Source organism: Oryx dammah, unplaced genomic scaffold (genome assembly GCF_014754425.2).
Source record: "Oryx dammah isolate SB20612 unplaced genomic scaffold, SCBI_Odam_1.1 HiC_scaffold_26, whole genome shotgun sequence".
Taxonomy (NCBI): domain Eukaryota; kingdom Metazoa; phylum Chordata; class Mammalia; order Artiodactyla; family Bovidae; genus Oryx; species Oryx dammah.
The window spans coordinates 55804637-55831087 of NW_024070210.1; the positions used below are offsets into that span (position 1 = coordinate 55804637).

The 26451-nt window shown below is 41.0% G+C and overlaps 1 protein-coding gene across 1 annotated transcript in view; it reads left to right on the forward strand.

The window, feature by feature from the left end:
- The window catches only part of RAB8B (RAB8B, member RAS oncogene family), a 67624-nt gene that overhangs the window by 36954 nt on the left and 4219 nt on the right, over positions 1 to 26451 (forward strand). Inside the window, exons 2-7 of the mRNA XM_040226699.1 lie at positions 8423 to 8483; positions 11970 to 12030; positions 21273 to 21350; positions 22060 to 22149; positions 23426 to 23491; positions 26196 to 26246. Coding sequence (XP_040082633.1) covers positions 8423 to 8483; positions 11970 to 12030; positions 21273 to 21350; positions 22060 to 22149; positions 23426 to 23491; positions 26196 to 26246 — 407 coding nt within the window. The remainder of the gene's footprint in view (positions 1 to 8422; positions 8484 to 11969; positions 12031 to 21272; positions 21351 to 22059; positions 22150 to 23425; positions 23492 to 26195; positions 26247 to 26451) is intronic.

A 26451-nucleotide genomic window follows, 5' to 3' on the forward strand; every position in this document is an offset into this window, starting at 1 on the left:
TTTTGCTGGTCACGCCCTCCCTCAGCTGCCTCCAAGTCCACCACTAGTTTCTGAGAACTGTCTGCTTCATAAGCAGTGCCTTAGGCAAGTGCTTGGTCCATATCCCTAAGTAAAGCCTCACTGTAGCTTCTGCCAGTTTTTGCCCCTGTGGGTCACCCTGAACAATGAAAACATCTTAGACTCCACCTTTTCCTTAGAGGTGCAGGGCAGAACTCCCCCCCAACTCACCTCCCCTCTCCCAGGCGAAGCCTCTACCCGGTCCCGTTAGAGATGGCAAATCAGGGCTCCTTTGTTCCTCTCCCACAATGCCACTCCCACCAGTGACCACTCGTGTATTCCTCCCTTGTCCTTGGCCCAAGTGGAAGCTCCTTTTCCTCCAGGCAGGGAAGGAAATGTCCTTGAGCCCGCGATTTGAAGTCTGAGTGGGGAGCGCACCTTATTTTTTGGCTGCACTGGGACTTTGTTGCGGCACTTGGGCTCTTCGTTGCACTCCGAGGGCTTCTCTGGTTGTGGCTCTGGGGCTTAGTTGCTCCGAGCCTTGTGGTATCTTAGTTCCCTGACCAGGAATTGAACTGGGTCTCCTGCATTGGAAGGTTCTTAACCAGGGACTGCTGGGGAAGTCCCTCCCCCGTCACTTTCTGAACTTGATCCAGTCTTGCTGTCACTCCATAACTTGTCACCAAGGGCTTAGTCATCTGATGCGAAGAACTGACTCCTTAGACAAGATCCTGATGCTGGGAAAGATTGAAGGCCGGAGGAGAAGGGGACAACAGAGGATGAGATGGTTGGATGGCATCGCTGACTCGATGGACATGAGTTTGTGCAAGCTCTGGGAGTTTGTGATGGACAGGGAAGCCTGGTGTGCTGCAGTCCATGGGGTTGCAGAGAGTCAGACATGACTGAGTGACTGAACTGAAAGGCTTAGTCTGTTGAACTGAGCACCAAGTCCCTCTTTGTATAGAACACGTTGGGGAAGGGGTGGTGTCAGCTCTTCCCGGGATTAAGTCTTCTCAGGTGCCTTTCATCTCTAAAATTTGGTTTGATTTTTCTCCTTCCATAAGTGAATATATGCCTCCCTATGTCATTACCCCAGTAACTAATTGTTGCTTATAAAAAATATGAACAATTTTAGGCATACAAAAGTATACCTAATATAAAATAGCTCCCCATCCATGTACTGCCACTCACGTCTAGAAATTTTGAATTGAAGTAGAGTTGAAGTCCCCAGGAACCCCTCCCTGGTCTTCTGCTTCTCTCCAGAGAGAGCAAACAGCTATCCGGATTCTGTTGATAATCCTTCTTGGGCATTTTTAAAATACTTGAATTACACATGGATAGATGTATTGATATAAATGATACCTTCTGTTGTTTTGGATATTACTGAAATTTTACAGAAGTGGTTGGATTGTATGTGCATGTTTGTGGTTGCTCTGTTCACTTGACTTTGTTTTGAGCTTCACTCATGTGGCTCTTGTTCACTGTTCCCTAGTATTTCCTTGTGTTCCAGGGTGTTCTTGGCCTTGTATACCAGGGCATTTCCACTGTTGCTAGTACTTTGCTATGATCCTCAGAGAGGAGGCCTCTTCAGGGAGACATGGAATTCTTGTACACACCTCTTTAGGAAGTTGTGATCTTTATTTATTTGTTTAAGTCCTGATCTTTAAATGTCAGAATTCGATTTTAAGCCCGTTCTGAATTGGCTCTTGTGAACTGCCAGTAAGTTGCCGCATCTCCTGGGCTGCAAGTTTCCTCGGCACAGAGGGAGGACTGGACTAAACCACCACAAGCTACTGCCCAGGCCTTGAATTCTCTGATTCCTTTCCTTCTTCCCTCCAGGCCTGCTTGTGTTGCATCATAAGTATCAGCAATGAGCAACCATTTATCATGAGAATCAGTTCAGAAGAGATGAAAACCTATTAGTGTGAGTGTGTCTGCATGTATTTAAATTCAGAATCAAAAATGGTTTTGAGTCCCTTCTAATGTTTTCTTACAGTGTTTCTTACAATTTAGATTTCCTGTTTTATTGACTAGATGAATATTAATGAGAAAACTGGCACTTCTTTAAAGTCATCAAAAAATTAATGTCAGGGCATATTCAGGCAAGGATGGAGTCTTCTCTTGAGCATTGATGTTGGCTGTGCTGCTGGCCGGGTAGGCTGCGTGCAGGCTGGTGGCTCATGGATTGCTCATGAGGTGGGATGACTCAGGATTGTCATTTTGAACATGATTTATTATATGCTGCCAAAAAATGATGCTTTCTAAAAGGCTATTGAAATACAGAGGGCTTTTTGACCCTAAATGTCATCTCTCCAGAAGCTATGTTTTTTGAGATTATATAGTTCTTTTAAAAGGAAAAAAAAAAGTTGCTCTCTTACTGCCAAGATGAGTTTTGGTTCTTGCTGCTGGCAGTAATGACCACCTCCTCCTCTGCAGTCTCTACTCCTCTGGGGCCAGAGCATAAGCCAGGTCTTTGGAGCTGTGGACTCGGGGACTCTCCTAGCAGTGAAGATCATGGTTTAGCCCAGAGAGGTTGTGGCAGCTACTTGGGCTGCTTGTTGTCCTTATTTTCCTTCCTGTTTTCTTTCTTGTTCGTGGCTGAACAGTAGGAGAAATTATCTTCAGAAGAGTACTATAGTTATCATGAAATTTAATAGCATTCGCACCAGGGTAGTAGTGATAGCTGTTAGGATTTATCTGTTTCATGTAGCTATGAATATTAAATTTTACTAAATAAACTTGCATTATTCTAACAGATATTATGACTGATTCAACAGCTTTCCCTTCTCTCCTATTTTTAGCAGCCCTGGAGATCAGGGGCAGTGACACAGCTCCAGGGATAGGCCTGGATTCATCTAAATTTAGGGCTGGGTTTAGATTAATCCAATCTTGGTTTGCCCATGATTGGATAATAACTGCCCATGGCAGTGATTAGTTCAGGAGCTTAGCCTTGAAGCTCAGGCCCCCAAAACAGGCCATCCCCATGGTTATAAACCCAGAAATGAGCCATGAAAGAAAGGTCGCGGGAGGCTGAGGGGACACATTGCTCACTTTTAAGAGAGAGGCACAGGAAGATCACCTCTTTTCTTTCCAGTTTTGCTGTTGTAGTCAGGAACTGCTGTCGGTCAAAGGATGAAATTGATTCTCCCAAGAGGAGAGAGCCAGAGGAGGTGCAGAGAAATGAACTGGAACTACTGGACTGAGCCATCTCTGAACCCCCACTCACCACTGGACTTATCATATGAGTCAACAAATTACCTGAAGCCAGTTTGACTTGGGGTTTCTGTTATTTGCAACAGAAAGCATCCTCACTGATATAATTATATTATTATTCTTATGACTGGCTGTTCTTTTAATCCTGGAGTAGCCTCAGGAAGTTGCCTTTCCTTGAAAGCCACTATTAATACACTATATATTATACTGATACTGTCAAAGCTAATGGTAATGTAGAGATCTTCATTTTCTTAGTGTCATAATTTCTTAGCATCCTTATTATTGTCACCAGAGTATGCTAACAAAACTTTAAATTTCTGAGGTTTTCTTAGCTCTCTCCACACTTAGAACCTTTACTTAGTGGTGTGTGTATGTGCGCTACGTCACTTCAGGCACGTCTGACTCTTTGCAACCCTATGGACTGTAGCCCACCAGGCTCCTCTGTCCATGGGATTCTCCAGCCGGGAGGACCAGAGTGGGTTTCCATGCCCTCCTCCAGGGGATCTTCCTGACCCAGGGATCAAGCCTGTGTCTCTTAATGGCTCCTGCATTGACAGGCAGATTCTCACCACTAATGCCCCCTGGGAAGCCCTACCTAATTCTGTAGAGGTGTTCAACTTCTCATTTAGTGCCTATGGTCTACATGTTTCTGTGTGCATCCTAGATGGCAAAGAGAGGGTGGAGCCCTTACTTGATGTGAGAACAATTCAGAGTAGTTTATTAAACCCAGTAACACAGTGCTGAGCTGCTGTGTAAAGGCCAGGCCTGGAGCTAGGGATGGTCATGGGCTGAGTGGAGACCAGAGGCGGGAAGGAGGGCAGGAACACAGGGTAGAGTGGCATCTTCAGAGAAGGCTGCCGAGCACGGTGGCCATGCACGTGCCGAGGGGAGCAGGTACAGGGCCCAGTGAGAGGAACAGAGGTTGAGGTTGGAGAGAGGCTGCAAGGGTGGCGGTGCTTCCGGTGGGAAAGGCTGGATTGCCAGGCTGAGGAAGTTGGATCCATGGCTTCTTGAATAGGGCTAAAAGCGCTTCTCACAGTGGCATGCAGGGGAATTAGACCAGGGAGAGATGTTGGCATGGTGCCCTGGGAAGCTATTACCATAGTCCATGAAGGAGGTGACAAGAGCTGCCAGATAATAACATCTGAGTGTGGAATATCTTACATCTGTGTGAAATTTCAGAGTTCCTACAGCATTATCAAACATATTATCTAGTTTCTCTAATGAGATCCTCTCTGCCATTTTTTATGGATGGGAACCTGGAGGTTCAGAGCAGGTAAGCAACCTCCTAAAAGTTGTTGATGACAGAACCCAACCTACAATCTAGGTCTTCTGACTTCCAGGGCCAGTACTTTTCAATTGTAATACACATCGGTATTTCCCATTTCTATGAAGTTCAAGTTGTGATAATTTGATTGTGCTCTAAAGCAGAGGTCCCCAACCTCCAAGATGTAATGCCTGATCTGAGAAATAAAGAGCATGATAAGTGTAATGCACTTGAGTCATCTCGAAACCATCCCCCACCCGCCTACCCCCATTCTGTGGAAAAATTGTCTTTCATGAAATTGATCCCTGGTGCCAAAAAGATTGGGAACCACTACTCTTACACTGTTTGTCAGCTGGCTCCTGACAGCAGCATCAGTTCACAACTCTTATAAAACATGAAAACTTCTGAAAAGTAAACAGTTGGTTAAGTATCACAGACAATAGTAGAACCTCCTCAAATAACAGAAAGGTAATCCTTCTAACAAATACAGGAAACAAAAGGCTAGGTCAGTAGAAAGCTTTCTCAATGTCTCATGAATGGAGAGTAACTGAGATTTAAGGGAGCCTTAGAATGGCTTTGTTAAATGAAGGTAGAAAAGTTGCCCATGACTTCCAAATACACGTAAAACAGCCTTGAAAGTAAAGGAGTTACATCTTAATAAAATAGAATAAAGAAAAGTATTCACTTGGCAGGCATTTTAATAGATATCATCCTTTATTTAAAATGTGAACAAACTATTTAAGATGGAATGTTGGATGACTTTAGTCTTCCAGTTAAGTAGGTTGTTTTCCGGAGTTACAGTAGGTATTTTGAAAGTCAGGAATTTTTCTTTTTTTTTTTTTTTTACTGTGATTAAAAAAAAAAACACATAAAATATAGTTAACCATCTTAACCCTTTTTTTCAGTGAGGGGTTCAGCAGTATTGTCTATTCACATTGTTGTGAAACAGATCTTTTTCATCTTGCAAATCTGAAACTTGATGCTCATGAAACAACTCTCCTTTCCCCCCTACTCCCTTCAGCCTTTTATAACCACCATTCTATTTTTTGTTTCTATAAATTTGAAAAATTATGAATTTTTAAAAAATGTTAGAAACATTTATTGATTGTCTACCAGCTGTTGGGCATTGTTCTTGATGCGAGGACCAAAAAGAGATGAAGGCTAAAGAGGGTCTTTGTTACACTGGGTTTGGAGAGATATAAAAAGATAAATCACAAAAATCAGTGTGTGTTAAGTCTTGAATAATAATCACAGTAAATTCTGTGTGATGCTGACAAGAAAGTGCTGTGTTGCTCAGTTTCACTTCAGCGACAGCAGACCCTGCAGTACCGAGGTAACTTAGAGGAGGAATGTGGGTCAGATAACCTGGGGATGTTGGGTATGAGAGTGTATTTGTTCATATTACCTGGTTATTAGTGAGGGGACAGAATGAGAAACTGTTCTGCTAGATTAGCTGGGGTGTGATTGCCACCTATTTCAAGATTCACAAGCATACCTAGAAAGGTTCCCTGGGGGAAAGCTGCCACATAGAGAAGAAAGGGCAAATCCACTTGGTTTATGCCTTTGCCTTATGTGAAGCTGGAGCTGGCAAGCAGCCTTTTTGGGTGTTCTCAGTGCTAATATGCAGAAATAATGTAGTAATGTAGTCCTTGAAGACTTTTCTACCTCTAAATAGCTGCATTTAATGTTTAAGTCACTTTAGAGCAGCAGTCCCCAACCTTTTTGGTATCAGGGACCAATTCTCTGGGAGAATTTTTCCACAGACCAGGGGTGGGGGAGATAGTTTCTGGATGATTCACGTGCATTTACATTTATTGTGCACTTTATTTCTAATCTAATGCTGCCACTGATCTGACAGGAGGTACTGGTCTATGGCCTGGAGGTTGGGGACCCCTGCTTTCAGAAAATGCATAGTTGACATATTTTCTTGAAATGTCTTGGAAACCACTTTAAGGGGTTCTGTAGAGAATGTAAGGGCTTCCCTGGTAGCTCACCTGGGAAAGAATCTGCCTGTAATGCAGGAGACCTCGGTTCGATTCCTGGGTTGGGAAGATCCCCTGGAGAAGGGACAGGCTACCCTCTCCAGTAGTCATGGGCTTCCCTGGGGGCTCCGTTGGTAAAGAAACCTCCTGCAACGTGGGAGACCTGGGTTCGATCCCTGGGTTGGGAAGATGCCCTGGAGGAAGACATGGCAACCCACTCCAGTATTCTTGCCTGGAGAAGACCCATGGACAGAGGAGCCTGGCGGGCTGCAGTCCATGGGGTTGCAGAGTCAGGCGGGACTGAGCAACTAAGCACAGCACAGCATAGAGAATGTGAAGGATTAGAAACGTCTGAAAGAAAAGCTGAGTGGCCAGATGATGATGATTTAGTAAATTGCAACTGAGCTGTGTTCACTCACTGGTCCCTTCAGAAAGAGCAGCAGCCTGTTTGCGATAAATCATAGGGGATGCTGATATTTGTCAGGGACTTTGTGGTTCTTTGTATTTGAAATTGCTGAGTAGATTTTGAGCTACTTTAGGGAAGGGATAGGAATTCCCTAATAGTTCAGTTGGTAAGAATCTGCCTGCAATGCAGAAGACCCCAGTTCAATCCCTGGGTCAGGAAAATCTGCTGGAGAAGGAAGGGATAGGCTACCCACTCCAGTATTCTTGGGCTTCCCTTGTGACTCAGCCGGTAAAGAGTCCACCTGCAATGTGGGAGACCACCTGGGTTTGATCACTGGGTTGGGAAGATCCCCTAGAGAAGGGAAAGGCTACCCATTCTGGTATTCTGGCCTGGGGAATTCCATGGACTGTATAGTCCATGGGGTCACAAAGAGTTGGACACAACTGAGCAACTTTCACTTTCACTGGGGGGATAAATAGGTGAGGGAAGAGTAAAGTGTTTGAATGCTGGAACGGGAAATGACTGTCACAATGCTACCTGTCAGGGCTGTTGATACCTTATTAACCTTGGCTTCCAGGTTAAAATCACCTGGGGAATATTTAAAATTAGCAGTGTGGGGACTTCCCTAGTGGTCCAGTGGGTAAGACTGCTCTCCCAATGCAAGGGGTCCAGGTTCGATTCCTGGTCAGGGAACTAGATCCAACGTTGCATACCACAACTAAGATCCAGCACAGCCAAAATAAATAAATACTAAAATAAAAATAAACGTGGGTGTACCTGTGGCTGATTCTTGTTGATGTATGACAGAAAATCACAAAATTCTGTAAAGCAATTGTCCTGCAGTTAAAAAATTAAAAATAAAATAAAAAATAAAATTACTAGTGTGCAGATCCCACCCTTGAACAGTTAAGTCAGAATCGCAAAATTTGGGGAAAAGAGCAGGTCTAACCATTATTTTTGTTAAGTTCTTCAGGTAATTCTAAAGTGCGGCCAGGTCTAAAAGCCCCTTTAGCTATTTACATTTATTAACGTGTATGTAAAATACCTGCTAACTGTATAAAATAAATCTACAGACTTTCCTATTTCTGCCTTCAAATAGATGGTTTTTGTTTTGTTCATTCTTCCTTAGCCAGTTGCAGATTGTAAAGAAATAAATGGAAGGAGGAGGAAGAAAACAGAAAGAGGTCTCATGGCTTTGAGAACGGGCATGAGGGGTGGGTAGGCAGCTTTGTTTATTGCATTTCAGGAAGTAGAAAATACGGCATGGTCTCAATCTATCTTAAATTACGTAACTTTGAGGGAAGTGATCCATTTGTGTCGAAATAAGGAGGCATATAATACTTTGCATTTAACATGTGTGGGAATTCTTTGCAGAGTAATTAGCATTCCTTTCTTTAGCCCGTATTCAGGGGACACATACCGTTCACACCCTCTCTGTGTTCACATTTTCCAGTGCGTTGGAGAGCTTTTTTTCAATAGAAATCTTTGTCCTTTTCTCAATAAGACTTGAATTATATTTGAAGACATTGAGCATGTCTTTCTTTCTTTTTCTGGCAGGCATTGATTTTAAAATCAGAACGATAGAACTAGATGGAAAGAAAATTAAGCTTCAGATATGGTAAGTAAAAATATATATATATATATTATATATATATATATATATATATATAGTGTTTCTACTTTAGTCAGGTACTGAAGCAGCAATGAGAAGGTGAATTGTGGTAAATTAGAGGTATCCTTGGGTAGCTAAAACATCTTTTCTTTATCAGAACCAAGGGGAAATGGGTAAGTATTCAAAGATGTCTCCACCAAGAGTGGGATAGTGAGGATGGTATCACTAACACTCACTGCCAGGAGAGATGTGAGAACTCATTCTTCCAAAATGCTAATTTTAGAGGGGAGGAAACTAAATTCTAAAGTATGTCAGTTACTTTTTCCCTGCGGTTGTTGTAGCTGTGAAATCAGATAAGGCAAAGGAGTCAAGTGGTAAGAACCCCAAACAAAGTGCCAGTCTGGAGTCAGCCTCTATACTAACAACTGGGAGCTCTTTGCTTCTCTTCTCAGGGCCTTCTTGTCCTCATTTGTAAATGGGTTTGTCAGACTGATGACATCTGAGTTCCCTTCCGGCTCTGATATTTCCTCGTTTATTTGCCTATTTCTTCTCCTTCAGTTTAAAATGGGGAACCCTGCACTGGAGAATAAGGGAGGAAAAAGGCAGGCCTCTCATCTCTCATGTAATATGCAAGGCAAAGGTCTCCTTAGGATCAGTCAACTCCAACTGGTTTAATTCCTGAAGAATCTGTCAAACTACAAGGAATAAATATGGTTCCTCCAGATTGCCTGGTTGAATATTTCTGGCTTGAACTCACACTCTTAGATTTTTTTTTTGAACCTCCTATAAGCTGATCTAAGTTCTTTCAGTGGGAGGCCTTCCATGGGGCCACATAGATTTGTAGCCTTAAGGAAGGGTTTTGATGATGTTTAGTGACATGATGTGTGACGACGACAGCAGGAAACAAAGCTTAGACATTTAGAACATCATAGACTCAGAAGGAAGCAGGTCAAAATAGTCAAGTAATACATATACGTCAGCTTTTTCCCTGGGCTGTTTTTCTCCTTTGAATTTCAGAACCAGGATAGAAGTAGAACATTATATTGAAATCCACCACTTTTCTTTTACAGGAAACTGGGACGTAGAGTGGTTAAGTCCATCTGAGGGCGTGTGTCTGGGTTAGTGATAGAACTGGGACAACTACCCCAGTATCCCAGAACCTTATGTCAGCTTCACGTATTAACCCCATATAGAGGTTCCCACTGTATTTCATTGCAAGACATTTTGAAGGTTACCGCATGCTGCTTTTTTCATCTGTTGCTATGTAATAAGAAGTCAAGTATTTTAAAGGTTAAAAAAAAATTATTTTAAGGGAAAAGCAAAGAGAATGTCTGACTCTGTGCAGCACAGCAGGGTTCCCCACCCCCCAGGCCAGGGACCACTACCATGCCTAGTTAGGAACCAGGCCACACAGCAGGTGGCAAGGGTCAGGCAAGACAGTGAAGCTCCTGTATTCACAGCCACTCCCCATCACTCACATTACTGCCTGAGCTCTGCCTTCGGTCAGATCAGTGGCAGCATTAAATCCTCATAGGAATGCAACCTTATGTCAGGTGCAAACTTTGTGAACTGTACATGCAAGGATCTAGGTTGTGGCACTCCTAATGAGAATCTAATGCCTGATGGTCTGATTCAACATTATGGCGAGTCGGCTAATTATTTTGTTATGTATCACAATGCAATAATAATAGAAATAAAGTGCCCAAGAAATGCAGTGTGCTTGAGTCATCCTGAAACTGGTCCCTGGTGCCAAAAAGGCTGGGGACCCATTGCTGTGTAGTCTTGATCAGAACAATAAGGAACATTTCTAGGAGCCTGTGGGTGATCAGCTAATTAGAGCTCCATGGCACTATTTATCAGCACTCTTGGCAGCAAAATAGTCTACCTTCAGTCTTCATGACCTGCATTCAGAATGGTACGGTTTCTTCTCCATCCTCACTGCAAAGCTGGTTCTAAATCAAGTAGCATATTAGAATCAAAATATATTTAGTCTGCTCAAAGGTGCTTTGCCTTTGTTTTCTCCATTTGTTTGCTGGGTACCAAATAAGTGCCTGTGTTATCTAATCCTGATCAATGAGAAGATGGCAGGATAAAATAATGGTGGTGTAAGACCTGGCCCTGCACTAAACAGCCAAGGCTTTGGATACTTGATTCTCACTCAAGTGTATGAGCTGTTTGGGCTTCTCAGGTGGTGCTAGAGGTAAAGAACCCACCTGCCAGTGCAAGAAACCTAAGAGACACAGGTTTGATCCCTGAGTTGGGAAGATCCCCCGGAGGAGGGCATGGCAGTCCACTCCAGTATTCTTGCCTGGAGAATCCCATGGACAGAGGAGCCTGGCGGGCTACAGTCCATGGGGTCGCAAAGTGTTGGACAGGACTGAATCGACTCAGCACTCAGATGAGCTGTTTAGTGCAGAGCTGGGCCCACAGCCCACCTGAGCCTGTCTTCTCTTCTGGAAAACATAGATGATGGTAAAACTACCACATTGGGCTGTGGTGGGCATCATTTGCACACCATCTGAAAGTATTTTGTAAAGTATACATAAATGGTAAGGTATTTATTAACATTTTATATTACCATATTTTCCTTGGGCCTTTATTTCACTTAAATTTGGTATACACGTAGTAGAGTTTTAGTGTATTTCCACAAATGCATCCTTTTTAGAAGCAATCAAATTAAACAATTTAGTTTTGTCTTAGTAACACAGGGAGTGAAATTAGTTCTGGCAGGAAGTGGAAAATTTAGGAATATTGATTTTTCCTAGATACCAAGGAAATTTGACTTCCTTTATAAGAATTGCTTTGGTAAATGTAATTTGAAATGTTAACATTTTTCAGAATGTATTTTAATGGTATGTCATTAGCCAAAAAAGTAAGAATAAATGTAAGTTTATATAACTTGGAGGTGTTGTTCATATTTTGAAGTCTTGGTCAACAATTGCATGTTGAACTCCAGGGTCTCATTTAATCACGGGCTCTAGAGCTGAAAAAGTTCTTGAAGAGATCCATTTTAGCATACTCTACGGAGCAGAATTTGCACAGTAGTAAGTCCAGCCTGCCTGCTTGCTTTGTACAGAAATCAGATTTTCTGTCAAAAGAGCAAAATGCCCTAATGATTAGGCATTTATAGAAAGGGATTGAACTGCCTCTAGGAGTCCAAGAATTTACAACTCTTCTCTATTTTCTTCCTCTTCTGGTTGATGAACACACTGTGCCGGTCCGGGCTGTGCATTTTCTTGTCACTGCTTTTGTCATCGGAGTCCAAGTTTTTCACCCAAGTGATTGTGAGCTCCTGACAGGCGCCCGTGGCCACAGCCGCCTCCAGCTCACAGACGCACAACAGGCTCTCTTTGTGTCTTGTCCCCCTTCTCCCTGAAACCACTGCATTTGTGAGCAGACCGCAATTACATCTTCCTGCAGCTCAGAGCCTCTCGTCAGCGTTGTTGACGAGATGGTTTTTCTAACCACTCTTTCCTTTGTTTCAAATCTTAGGGACACAGCGGGTCAGGAAAGATTTCGAACCATCACGACAGCCTACTATAGAGGAGCCATGGTGAGTGTGTTTTAGGGTTTTATGGAAGTAAAACATGCATATTCATTCGTCAGGTTTGTAGGATTCAAGCTGGAGTCTAGTACATTGGAGAAAATAGATTTTCTGATGTGAAAACAAGGCATTTAAAGGGTTTTTTTTACACTGCGTTTAGTAGCTGTGTCCTCAGCCACTGGTCTTCATATTACTCACGTATTTGCAGATGCGTTAGAACTCCACATATTCTGAGTGATCATATATTTTTGTGCTTTGTCCTTTTATTAATGCCTTTGCCAAATCTTAACAAGCCACAAGCTCTGTGACCAAGTATTCATTTCTTGTGCCTTCTCCCCCATTCACCCTGCCACCACCATGCTTTATCTCTCACCAGATCTACAACACCCATTGCTATTGGCTCATCTTTCTGGAGGCTCCTCCACCAGTCTTCTGCCAGCTGGCCAGGAAGTAGCCGAAAGATCTGTGACTCTCTGAGGCTTAGCATCTGGTGAATCTTTGACTACCCAGTCCTTCCTGGCTACATACTTGCTTTATCCTTGTTATCATAACTTCGTCACTTGGCTATTTTCCATCCTAAGATGCTTCATCTACACAACCCATTCTATTGTTGGCTCGTGGTGGATTCTGTGTGGTGCTGTGAGTACAGTGGTGAATAAGGCAGTGTAGAAGCTGAGCTCTACTGAACCAAGCCTAGAACGTCAGACCCAGAGCAGGGCTTTATCTCTGGCTTTTGCCTAAGTCACGTATAACTTGGAGCTTTAAATTATGGTGAAATCCCGTATGCTCAGGGAGAAGACTGCACAGTTGAGATCAGGTAGACCAACCTGGTAGACTCTGGGGTGCCAGCTGCCATCATACCTAGCTTGTTGTGTAAAAGACTGTTGGTGCTGAGAGTGGTTGGAGGTGGTGGAGCTGGAGGGGTGATGGCTGTCCCTTTGCTGCAGGCAGCTGTGATCTGAACCCACAGACCCCTCTGTTGTCATGCTGCTCTCCCCGCCTCCTTCACTGCCACTGACCCTCCATTGTTTGGGTGCCAGTAATATCCCCCCACAGAGGTTGGGAATTCCTTTTGGAAATTCTTTTTTAAAGCTCTCCTACCTTGGAACTATATACAACTAAGCGTTACATATATATATGTTCTCCACCCTATAATACTTTAAAGTTTTAAAAGTCATTATTTTAAGAAGGGCAGTTGTCAACTACTCTTTATTTTGCTTAGATTAGAATCTAAGGGAAGGGACTTACCTTGTGTGAAGAAGTTTGTTTATTGTTTATTTTCCCCTAGAAAGGATTTTTAAGGGTAAATAAGAACATCTTAACAGGGATGATTTAGAATAGTTCATAGGTAATTTTGATTAGAGGCATCTTTTAAACACAGTTTTTTATTTTTGGGGAATAATGTATCGATACCACTTACAAGCTTGTTTTCACTAGACAGTGGGCAAGAACGCTTAGAGCGTGGAGCAAATGTTTGTCTTGGATGTGTAGCTCTAGATTATGGTACAAGGCAAGAGGTCGTTGAAATATGTTCTTTGAGATTTGAAGATGGTCTGTCCTTTTCATTTATCTACTGCCTAGCCATTTTCACATTATTGCAAGTAATTAGATATCGTTGCTATTCTAAAATATATCATCCTTTCCATTTTGATGGTAGGAATTTTTTGTCTCTTTTGCTTTGCTATGATGCCAGGGCCTTACACATAGTAGATGTTCAATAAATACTTGCTGAAGTAGTGAATCAGTGAAAAATCAGAATCAAGAAACAATCTTAGACACATCCTCAGGAAACCCTGCTCTGCTTGAGTCTCGGATCCTGCATGTCAGCCATTTCAGTGGGATGTGGGGTCGTCGTGTTCTCATTTCCACAACTGGTGGTTCTGGCAGGTTTAGTTGGGTAAGCTCAGGTGCACGGCATAGTGGCAAGCACACTACTGGTCCTGCCCCCATGACAAGAGTCCTTTGATCTGTTTCATACTATTCAGCAACATGTGTAGGCATAGCAGTAACCCTGATGGACAGTCAGGCTCTGAGGAGAAGAGGGACCATAATCAACATTTCTCAGTACTGTCTGGCTGTTGGTAAAGGTCTGTATACTAAATACATAAAATTTTTAACTGGTGTACCTGAATTTGTATTTCCAACTGATTCTTAGTATCAGTTAGCCTAAAACATAGGAAGTAGTCAAAGGGTTTTTGCTACTGAAACCAGATATAAATTAGTAATAGCTGCCAATCATTGAGTCCAAGCTGTGTCCTAGGTTCTAGGTAAGTTAGTTCAGTTCAGTTGAGTCGCTCAGTCGTGTCTGACTCTTTGTGACCCCATGGACTGTAGCACACCAGACTTCCCTGTCCATCACCAGCTCCTGGAGCTTATTCAAACTGATGTCCATTGAGTCAGTGATGCCATCCAACTGTCTCATTCTCTGTCATCACCTTCTCCTCCCACCTTCAGCCTTTCCTAGCATCAGGGTGTTCTCCACTGAGTCAGTTCTTTGCATCAGGTGGCCAAAGTATTGGAGTTTTAGCTTTAGCATTGGTCCTTCCAGTGAATATTCAGGACTGATTTCCTTTAGGATGGACTGCTTGGATCTCCTTGCAGTCCAAGGGACTCTCAAGAGTCTTCTCCAACACCACAGTTCAGAAGCATCAGTTCTTCAGTGCTCAGCTTTCTTTATAGTCCAACTCTCATACCCATACATGACTACTGAAAAAACGATAGCTTTGACTAGACAGACCTTTGTTGACAAAATAATGTCTCTGCTTCTTAATATACTGTCTAGGTTGGTCATAGCTTTTCTTACAAGGAGCAGGCATCTTTTAATTTCATGGCTGCAGTCACCATCTGCAGTGATTTTGGAGGCCCCCAAAATAAAGTCTGTCACTGTTTCCACTGTTTCCCCATCTATTTGCCATGAAGTGATGGGGCCAGATGCCATGATCTTAGTTTTCTGAATGTTGAGCTTTAAGCCAACTTGTCTGTTATTCCATGTCCAGTTCTAACTGTTGCTTCTTGACCTGCATACAGATTTCTCAGGAGGCAGGTCAGGTGTCTTTCAGAATTTTCCACAGTTTGTTGTGATCCACACAGTTAGAGGCTTTGGTGTAGTCAATAGAGTAGAAGTAGATGTTTTTTTGGAACTCCCTTGCTTTTTCCATGATGCAATGGATGTGGGCAATTTGATCTCTGATTCCTCTGCCTTTTCTAAATCCAGCTTGAACATCTGGAAGTTCATGGATGTTCAAATCCCTTATGATTATACAGTGGAAGTGAGAAATAGATTCAAGATATTAGATCTTATAGACAGAGTGCCTGATGAACTATGGACAGAGGTTCATGATATTGTACAGGAGGCAGTGATCAAGACCATCTCCAAGGAAAAGAAATGCAAAAAGTCAAAATGGTTATCTGAGGAGGCCTTACAAATAGCTTAGAGAAGAAGAGAAGCTAAAAGCAAAGGAAAAAAGGAAAGATATATCCATTTGAATGCAGAGTTCCGAAGAATAGCAAGGAGAGATAAGAAAGCCTTCCTCAGCGATCAGTGCAAAGAAATAGAGGAGAACAATAGAATGGGAAAGACCAGAGATCTAGAGATTGGAAATACCAAGGGAACATTTCATGCAAAGATGGGCTCAATAAAGGATAGAAATGGTACAAACCTAATAGAAGCAGAAGATATTAAGAAGAGGTGGCAAGAATACTCAGAAGAACTAAACAAAAAAGATCTTCATGACCCAGATAACCACGATGGTGTGGTCACTCACCTAGAATTAGACATCCTGGAATGTGAAGTCAAGTGGACCTTAGGAAGCATCACTACGAGCAAAGCTAGTGGAAGTGATGGAATTCCAGTTGAGCTGTTTAAAATCCTAAAAGACGATGCTGTTAAAGTGCTGCACTCAATATGCCAGCAAATTTGAAAAATTCAGCAGTGGCCACAGGACTGGAAAAGGTCAGTTTTCATTTCAATCCCCAAAAAAGGCAATGCCAAAGAATGTTCAAACTACCACACAATTATACTCGTTTCACATGCTAGCAAAGCAGTGCTCAAAATTCTCCAAGCCAGGCTTCAACAGTACGTGAACCATGAACTTCCAGGTTCTAGGTAAAGTACTTTACAAATAATATGTCAGTTGATCCTCAAAAATCCAATCTGGGGGACCTCCTGGTAGTCCAGTGCTTAAGAATCTGCCTTACAATGCAAGGAACTTGGGTTCAATCCCTGCTTGGGGAACTAAGCTCCCACATACCACAGAGCAACTGAACCTATGTGCGGTAACTATTGTGCCTGTGCGTATGCTCCAGAGCCCAGATACCACAACTGGAGAAGTGTGCATGTCACGACGAAAGGTCCTGCATGCCACAATTAAGACCTGATGCAGCCAAATGAATAAAAATAAATAATACATATTTTTAAAGTAAATAAATAAATATTGTTGGTTGTTTTTTTTTTTTAAAAAGGGCAATGTGGAAAATATACTGTCCTCATTTCCCAAATGAGTAAATGCAGACTGAGAGGGACAAAGTAATCTCTCCAGCATCTCCCAGGCAGCATGTGGTGAAGCCCAGCTTGAGTGTCTCTGACTCCAGAATCTGTGCCCTTAACTACTACACTGTGTTTACTTCCTGTGCTAACTACTCCAAGTACTACTTGACAAACAGAAAGCAGTGAAGATCCAGGTTGTCTGTACAGCCCAAAAGGTAGTAGAGCTCTGAAGTGTTTTGATTAATTTTAATTGTAGGCAGCTAAGCTGTTTGAATCAGGAATTATTCAGGTTGCATTTTTTTGACGCTTTTAAAAATTGTTGTAAAATATATGTAAGATAAAATTTAGCATTTAAGTGTATAGTTCTCCACTTTGAATTTTTTTAATTAAATTTGCTTATTGTAAAATCTTCTTTACAGTGTAGTCAAAGTTAAATATTTCCTTTTGAGGCTAGGAGGAGGGAGGGTAAAGAAAAATGTTGTTTGCCATTTAGATTTAAAGAATATTTATTTTTCTGCTTGTGAAAAGCTTACATATAATGTTGTTGTTCAGTCGCTAAGTCATGCCCCACTCTGCATGGACTCCAGCATGCCAGGATTCTCTGTCTTTCAGAATCTCCTGGAAAGTGAAAATGAAGTCATGTAGCCCACCAGGCTCCTCCATCCATGGAATTTTCTAGGCAAGAGTACTGGAGTGGGTTGCTATTTCCTTCTCCAGGGGATCTTGCCAGCCCAGGGATCGAACCCAGGTCTCCCACATTGCAAGCAGATGCTTTACCATCTGAGCCACCAGGGTATCCCTAGTGTCTCCTAGAGTTTGCTCACATTCGTGTCCATTGAGTTGGTGATGCTGTCTTACCATTTCATCCTCTGCCTCTGTCTTCTCTGTTTGCCTTCAGTCTTTCCCAGCATCAGGGAGTTTCCCACTGAGTTGGCTCTTAGCATCAGGTGGCCAGCGTATTGGAGTTTCAGCTTCAGCATCAGTCCTTCCAATGTATATTCAGGGTTGATTTCCTTTAGAATTGACTAATTTGATCTCCTTGCAGTCCAAGGGACTCTGAAGACTCTTCTCCAACACCACAGTTTGAAAGCATCAATTCTTCGGTTCTCGGCTTTCTTTATGGTCCATCTTTCACATCCATACATGACTACTAGAAAAACCATAGCTTTGACTATACAGACGTTTGTTGGCAAAGTGATGTTTCTGCTTTTTAATACGCTGTCTAGGTTTGTCATAGCCTTCCTTCCAAGGAGAAAGAGTGCCTTAATTTCATGGCTGCAGTCACTGTTCACAGTGATTTTGGAGCCCAAGAAAATAACATCTGTCACTGCTTCCACTTTTTCCCCTTCTATTTGCCATAAATTGATGGGACCAGATGCCATGATGTTAGTTTTTTGAATATTGAGTTTTAAGCCAGCTCTTTTACTTTCCTGTTTCATCCTCATCAAGAGGCTCTTTAGTTCCTCTTCACTTTCTGCCACTAGAGTGGTATCATCTGTGTATTTGAAGTTGTTGATCCTTTTCTTGATTCCATCTTGTGATTTATCCAGCTCGGCATTTCACGTAGTGTATTCTATATATAAGTTAAATAAACAGGGTGACAATATACAGCCTTGTTTTAGTCCTTTCCCATTTTTAACCAGTATGTTGTTCCATGTAAGCTTCTAACTGTTGCTTCTTGACCCACTTACAGATTTCTCAGGAGACAGGTAAGGTGATCCCCCATCTCATTAAGAATTTTTTATGGTTCATTGTGATACACACAGTCAAAGGCTTTAGCATAGTCAGTGAAGCAGAAGTAGATGTTTTTTTCTGGAATTCCCTTGGTTTCTCTATGATCCAACGAATGTTGGCAATTTGATCTCTGGTTCCTCTACCTTTTCTAAACCTAGCTTGTGCATCTGAAAGTTCTTGGCTCATGCGTTTGTAACACCTAGCTTGAAAGATTTTGAGCATAATCTTAGTAGCATGTGAAATGAGCGCAATTGTGTGGTCGTTTGAACATTCTTTGGCACTGCCCTTCTTTGGGACTGGAATGAAAACTGATGTTTTCCAGTCTTGTGGCCACTGCTGAATTCGAAAGCTTTAAAAATCCCAAGAAACCATCTTAAAACCCCACATGAGACATAGCTTCTGTTAACATTTTGCTATGTTTCCTGAATTCTTTCATCTACGTGTACGTTTGTTGTCTATGATTTATGTTTATTTATATTTATATTTTATTTTTATTTATAAAGTTGGAAACCAAACCCTGAAAGATTTTGCCTACTATTTAAGGAATTTTAATATAATTAAGAGTACAGTGGAGAGATGCTAAAGGATTTTAAACAATGAGGTGATAACTCTGGTGCCCTTACGGAGAGTGGATTAGAGGAGGTTAAGAATGAAAGCAAGGAGACCTACGTCACCCAGGTAAAGGCTAATTGATGAAAATGTGAATAAGGCCATACATGTGGGGAATCGGATTGTGGAAATATTGAGAGTGTTGAGTCCATCGGACTTAGTGACTGACTGGTGGTGGAGGAAATTACTCCCAGGGGTCTGCTTGTGCAGGCTGGCAGGGTTGAGTGAGTGAGTAAAAGTCACTCAGTCGTGTCCAACTCTTTGCGACCCCATGGACTATACAGTTGGAGAAGGCAGTGGCACCCCACTCCAGTACTCTTGCCTGGAAAATCCCATGGACGTGGGAGCCTGGTAGGCTGCAGTCCATGGGGTTGCTGAGAGTTGGACACAACCGAGCGACTTCACTTTCACTTTTCACTTTCATACATTGGAGAAGGAAATGGCAACCCACTCCAGTGTTCTTGCCTGGAGAATCCCAGGGACAGGGGAGCCTTTTGGGCTGCCATCTGTGGGGTCACACAGAGTTGGACATGACTGAAGCAACTTAGCAGCAGCAGCAGGCGAATACAGTTCATGGAGTTCTCCAGATCAGAATACTGGAGTGGGTAGCCTTTCCTTTCTCCAGGGGATATCTCAATCCAGGGATCAAATCCAGATCTTCCACATTGCAGATGGATTCTTTACCAGCTGAGCCACAAGGGAAGCCCTACAGGGTTGTATTGCACTTCTTCAAAATGAGAGTAGAGGGAGAAAGAGAAGATTTGGAGGGGACAAAGACAACTTTCTGTTTCACTTAGTTGAGTTTTTGGTGACCAAATGGGCCATGTAGGAGCTGATGTCCAATCAGTGTTCTCCAGGGCACCCTGACCCCTGTCTTTGTCTTCAGCTTTATCTTGTGCCCTTCTCCCATTAGATCCAGGCACTCTTTTTTTGTTTTGTTTTACAGTGTTTATTCATTTATTTGAGTGTTCTGGATCTTAGTTGCAGCACACGAGATCTTCAATCTTCCTGGCAGTCTCTGGAATCTTTAGTTGGTACATGTGGGATCTAGTTCCCTGGCCAGGGATTGAACCCCAGCCTCTTGCATTGGGAGCTCATCGTGTTAGCCATTGGACCACCAGTAAAGTCCCTCAAACCGGGGCACTCTTGCCACGCTGACCGTCTTTACTCAATCTATTAGGTTCTGGGCCTTTCTGGAGAGCAAGATAATTTATCCCATTTCTGTGATATTCCAGACACTGAGGGCTTCCTCTCTTCACCCCTCTTCACCCCAGCCTCTATCCCTGTGCCCAGTTCAAATCTTCTCAGTCCTCAGGCCTTGGCTTTAATGTCATTTTCTCAGAGAAACCCTCTGTGAATCACCCTAGCCCCTCAACCAGATTAGATTAGCATTTTCACTCAGAACTCCTCAGCCTTCTTCATAGCAATTGTCTAAATTATAATGAATTATATAACTAGTGGTTCATTGTTTTCTTTGCCAACCATCCATAAGAAGGGACCTTGCCTGTCTTATTTACTAGTGGTAGCATTTGTTCCACTATCAGGCACATAGTAGGTACTCACTAAATGTTGGAATGGATAGATAGAGGTGGACCTAGCACTTAGTACACAAGTGCAGTCTTGTGATGTAGATTTTGAAATGGGCAGCATACAAGTGTCAGCTGAAGCATTTAGAAGATTAACTGTTTAAAATATCAGACATGGGGTCTTCCAAAATATGATGTTCGTGCCCTCATTAAACTGTGTAACAAATGCATTATATTTTGAGTGTCTGTGATTTACTTTTTTTAGATTAGTAACATTTGATCAGTTCATATAAAAATAAATCTAAAGTTGTGTGGTTACAATCTTAGAATAAGTGTAAGAAGCAAAAGGACTTCCCTGGTGGTCCAGTGATTAAGACTCCGTGCTTCCAATGCAGGGGACTCAGGTTTAATCCCTGTTTGAGGAATTAAGATCCCACATACCATGTGATGTGGCCAAAAAAAATTTAAAAAAAATTTTTTAAGAGTAAGAAGCAAGATAATTTCTGCTTAGAATAAATAAGTGCACAACAGAAGTGATTCCCTCTTACCTTCAGTGTTATCTCTATTTTAACGTAAATATCCTGCTAGCTTTAATTGGTACCAGTTCTCATCCTATGAGGTCAGGTGGAAAGGGTGTATCACCTTTACCATAATCACTAATTCATTAAAGGTTAACAGTGGAAAAAATGTTAACATGTTATCTACGTGGTAAGACAATGGAAGATTTTCTTTATTTATTTTGTTTCTCTGTATTTTAAACATTTATTATAAATTCCTTTTATAAAGACAGAAAAAGGACAAACCCAGAGTTCCTGGAAGAGAAGAGCACATTGATAGGATATTCTTTGCTTTAAAATGTAGAAAGCGCTAAATAAAGATCTTTTTTTCCTCCTTAGGGAATTATGCTGGTCTATGACATCACAAATGAAAAGTCCTTTGACAATATTAAAAATTGGATAAGAAACATTGAAGAGGTAGGTATGGGAAAGACAGTGGATACTGGAGAAGAATCCCGCTGGGTGCTTACAGAGGGCTCGCTCCTTCTGTCTCCCTGTCACGTAGCTGAGCTGCGGGAAGTAAGGTGTGGGCAGGTTGGTTCTCGGGTTCTGTCTGTTCCCTCATACTGTTTGACTGGCAGGAATACATCTTTATTCTGGTAATTCATTTTGCCCTTCTAACATTCTGTTCATCTTAGATATTTAAATTTTGATTTAATTCCACTGTGATTGGTATTGAGACCTTTTTCTAATGTCTCTGACATTTCAGATTCTAAAATAATTTCATACACATTTATATTAAACCATGTGAATTTATTGTTTAAGTAGTTCAGAATCCAAAATACCTTCTGCATTGGCTCTCTTGGTACTGAGATTCTCTCCTTTCTTTGACCCAGACTAACATTTAGGAGTTTTATTGTTGGATAACTATAGGTTTTATTTTTGTTTGTTAGTGTATCAAAGAAGACCTAAGAATGACTGCAAGGCCTTTGGGGGAAAAGTTATGCTGTAACTTTCCCCTCCTCTCATTTAAAAAATTTTCCTCTGAATCGGGTTTTGTGTTGAGTAAGAGATTATTTGTTTTGCAATTAAATTTATGGATCTGCTTCTGACAGGTTAAGATTTGCCTGTTGGACAACTGTGTTTTTCTCATGTTGTTTCCTAATATACTGTTTTATCCCTGCAGCATGCCTCTTCAGATGTTGAAAGAATGATCCTGGGTAACAAATGTGATATGAATGACAAAAGACAAGTATCAAAAGAAAGAGGAGAGAAGGTAAATTTGAACTGAATAAATGAAGATTGGAGTCTATTCATATTAAGCATTCATTTTCATACTATTGTTTATTGATGTAAATTTTTTAAGTATGTATATTTTAATCCATTAAAAAGCCAGCAGACAGTTGTAATCCATACTTGAATGGTATGAATTAGTATTCAAGCTCCAACTGCATACACTGTGTAGTCATGACTCATTCCTCAAGAATTTGCTCTTTTCTGGGAGATACAATTTGGTCCTTTTTCAGATTCGTGCAGCTGAGAGTTCAGGCTGTTTGTTCCATATCTATGTGCAAATGCCCAGTTCTGAAGTTAAAGCAATTCCTTCTCTTTGAAAAAAAGTCAGAGGATAGGTAAAGTTTCAACAGTAATCATTTTTCAATTCATTATTTTTTTTTCCAAGAATATTTTACTATATATTAGATTTAGGTCATTATGAATAAACTCTTTGTAAACTCATTTAGCTGTGGATACTTATATTTATAACCTTTTCTCTCTTTTGTGTCCTACAAAACAAGAGTCTATTATACATATATATTCATTTCTATGACATTTTCCAAACTGACTTAAAGGCTTCAATTTTTTAAGTCTTGGAATTTTGCTTTAGCTTTTTTTTTTTTTTTTTTCTAGGGGTACAGGCAAAATGCATTTTGTTTTTGAATCTGACTATACACTTTTTCCCCCTGAAAACATTCACTTAATCTTGGTGTTGCAAATGAACTGGGAATTCTTTGGAAATAGATGGGAATGTAGAAGAATTCACAATTTGCCACAATCAATAGAAAACCAAGCAATGAGATTTTAAGTGTTAGTATTCTATGCTTTAGTTCTTTTATGCAGTTTAAAAACATTTATTTATTTTACTTATTAAAATAATATGTATTATCTTAAATATCTAATTTATTAAGAAAATAATGAAAACTTACAATAGTAATTGTTGGAGATTTGTAATTTGAAGTCAAATGTATCCCAGATTTATGATACAGGTGAGTGTCTAATATGTTTTCTAGTGATTAGAGAACTAAAGGTATAATAGAAAAAAAGAGAAATACTCAAGTTATGTTTTGAGTAGAAGTGCCATTTTAGTTACTAGATGATGGAATTGGATCTCTAAATTACAAACACGATAGAAGAAAGCAAAAGAATTTGAGGACCACAGGAGTTCTGAACTAAGTACTCTCCCTTTGGGACTTTGGAAAACCTAAAAAAATATAAATGCTCTATATGTTCAAGAAGCTTGCCCTGAATTTCAGTGTTCCTCTTTTGTCTTTCAGTTAGCAATTGACTATGGGATTAAATTCTTGGAGACGAGTGCAAAATCCAGTATGAATGTAGAAGAGGTGAGAAGGAAATGTTTGGTGACTTGTTATGTAGTAGCATTCGTGTCTTGGTGCCTGTGTTCAACTCTCCGAGCCTTGATATTTCCTGACTTAGTGAATGCTTCCACTTCCATTTCATAAACTGTTGTGCTTCTGACTGTTATGAGGACCTTGGTTGCTCGATTTCTAGTACCTGTCTTTCACATGGCATATATTCGATCACTTCATTGAGAGTCACTGGACAGAAGATGGGAGTTCAGGTTCAGTTCAGTTTCGCCCTTTGTTTGGGAAGCTGGAAATCCTGCTGCTGTGGTCTCTGCTCATTCATCATTGTTCATGTCATCCTACACTAACTTGTAGCACAGAGTCTTAATTCCTTTCATGTCTGCACTCTCAAGAGACAATTCAACTGTTAGCTTACTGATCAGATTCCCTTTGAATACATGCTTGAAGTCAATTAAGCATGATCCCTTTTAATATGGCATTAAGTAGATATAAGAAACTATCAGAGAGTAGTTTTAGTAAGTTTTCAGTGAGTTAACTGTTAAAACCAGATTATCTAAAGTCTTCTAAGAAATAGATTTTCTTTAGAAGGGCAGAATTTTGATAATATTTTCTTTTTAAAAAACATTTTTAAAATTGATCATAAAAATAATACATGTATTATGTGTTAATACATGTCATTTACTTAACAGTAATACTGAGGGTTTCATAAACATTTACTTTATCAAGCTAAGTCACTGTTCACCGTGACATCATGACTGCAAATTGAGACTTTAATGACTTGACTCATGGTCACTGATCAGAACTTTTTCTTTCTTTTAAATAACTAATGGTCATTTTTTCAGGTTGGTTAGTGGGTGTTAGAAAACAGGAAACCTCTTCTGATTTATTTACTGGAGAATAGAAAAGTAGAAAAATGCTTCCTTTTGCTTACAACAAAAGGATTTCCTTTCATGCACAAGAGAGGAGCCTCTTCAGTAAGCTTTAATCGTGGAGACAGGAGAGAAACCTGCTCTGAGATGTGGTAGGACTGTGCCACAGAATGTTTTCTGTACCCTGACTTCAGTCTCCACTAGTCCTGTGCCCTGATCTCACCTGTGACTTAGAGAGAATACTGAACTGTGAATTCCCTGGCAGACCAGTTGTTAGGACTTTGCACTTTTACTGCTGAGGGCCCAAGTTCAGTCCCTGGTCAGGGAACTAAGATATCCCACAAGGCACATGGCATGGCCAAAGAAAAAAAAGAGAGCACACTGAGCTCTCTCTATGGAAATATTGACCTGGAGATTGCTCAGGCTGCTTATTCTAGTCAGGTGTTCTGCGGAGATTAGCAGTTTTCCCAGAGCTTTAACTTAACCTCAAAAACTGGGGTAGGATTACTTAGAAACTTTGACTCACAGGTGGCCAGTGTGACAGTGAGACACTGACAAAGTGATAATAGTAGTTATCATATTGCTTCTTTCTGACTAGTTTGGGAATAATAACCCTGCTGAACATGTTTGGGGACATGAGGAATTGTTGGGAACAAACTGACATAGCAGTGGGTTTAGCGTGGAGACAACTGAAGAAGCCTTAAGAATCCTGGCTCTGTAGAAACAAAGTCAGGCTGATAAGTTTTAAAACCATTTGGCTTAGAGTTGGGTCAAGACACACTAGGCATAAAATGCCACTGAGATTTTGTTCTGCTACCACTGGAACTTATTTCCATAGTGGGGAATTGAGTTGAGCGTAGAAATGCTTGGGATTTGGGGAGATTGAGACACAAGAGGTTCTGTGTTTTCCGGATTAAGAGTGAAAGTCATTTGAAAGATAGGAAGTTGGGAATAAAGGGTAGAAATTTTTATGAAAATAGATTTCAGAGCTGTGAAAGTGAAATGAAAGTGTTAGTCACTCAGTTCTGTCTGACTCTGCGACTCCATACACTGTAGCCTGTCCATGGAATTCTCCAGGCAAGAATACTTGAGTGGGTTGCCATTTCCTTCTCCAGGGGATTTTTCTGACTCAGGGATCAAACCTGGACCTCCTGCATTGCAGGCAGATTCTTTACTGTCTGAGCCACCAGGGAGAATTATTCTTTCAGTTTTTAAGCAGATATTCATCATCTCCTATACCAGGAATTATGCCCCGACTTTGGGAACACACAAGTGCTGTAGAGCCTCTGCCTCGCAACTCAACAAGTGTCATGTTAGGAACTTGTCCCAGATGTTTGTGGGTTGTTTTCTTTTTTTAATATATTACTTATTGGGCTGCATTGAGTCTAAGTGGCATCATGTGGGATCTTTGTTGCGTCATGCAGGTCTTTTGTTGCAGTGCACAGACTCTAGTTGTGCCTCATGACCTCTAAAGCATGCAGGCTGCAGCAGTTGCAGCGCTCAGGCTCAGTTGCTCCGTGGCATGTGGGATCTTAGTTCCCCATCCAGGGAGCGAACCTGTGTCCCCCGCATTGCAGGGCGGATCTTAATCACTGGACCGCCAGGAAGCCGCAGTGCCAGATGTTATGTGCAGAAAATATTTGATGAATGACAGTTTGATTATATTGGAAAACCTTTATGATAAAATTGAAAACTAAGTAGTCATGTGTCTACTGATTGCAATTATGTTCTTTTTCTCAATTAAAAACGCTAAAGTAATATATTTTTATTTTATAATGAAATAAAGAAATCTACATTTCTAATTTAAAAGATAAACATATAATAATGAAATCTTTTGGTTTATGTTTTAGGCATTTTTTACACTTGCACGAGATATAATGACAAAACTCAACAGAAAAATGGTTTGTATAATATATAATTTTATTTTCCTTATGCTGTGTTTAAATTTGTTTTCTTATTTATGTTGTTTATTTAATTAAAGAGAAGGCATATATTCACATTAAATCATTTTCTCCCTGTCTTATCTTTTCACCCAGTTAAACTTTGATTCATTTCTGTTTTCTCCGATTTTTTTATTTCTGAACTGCAGCTGTTTCAGTTCTTTCC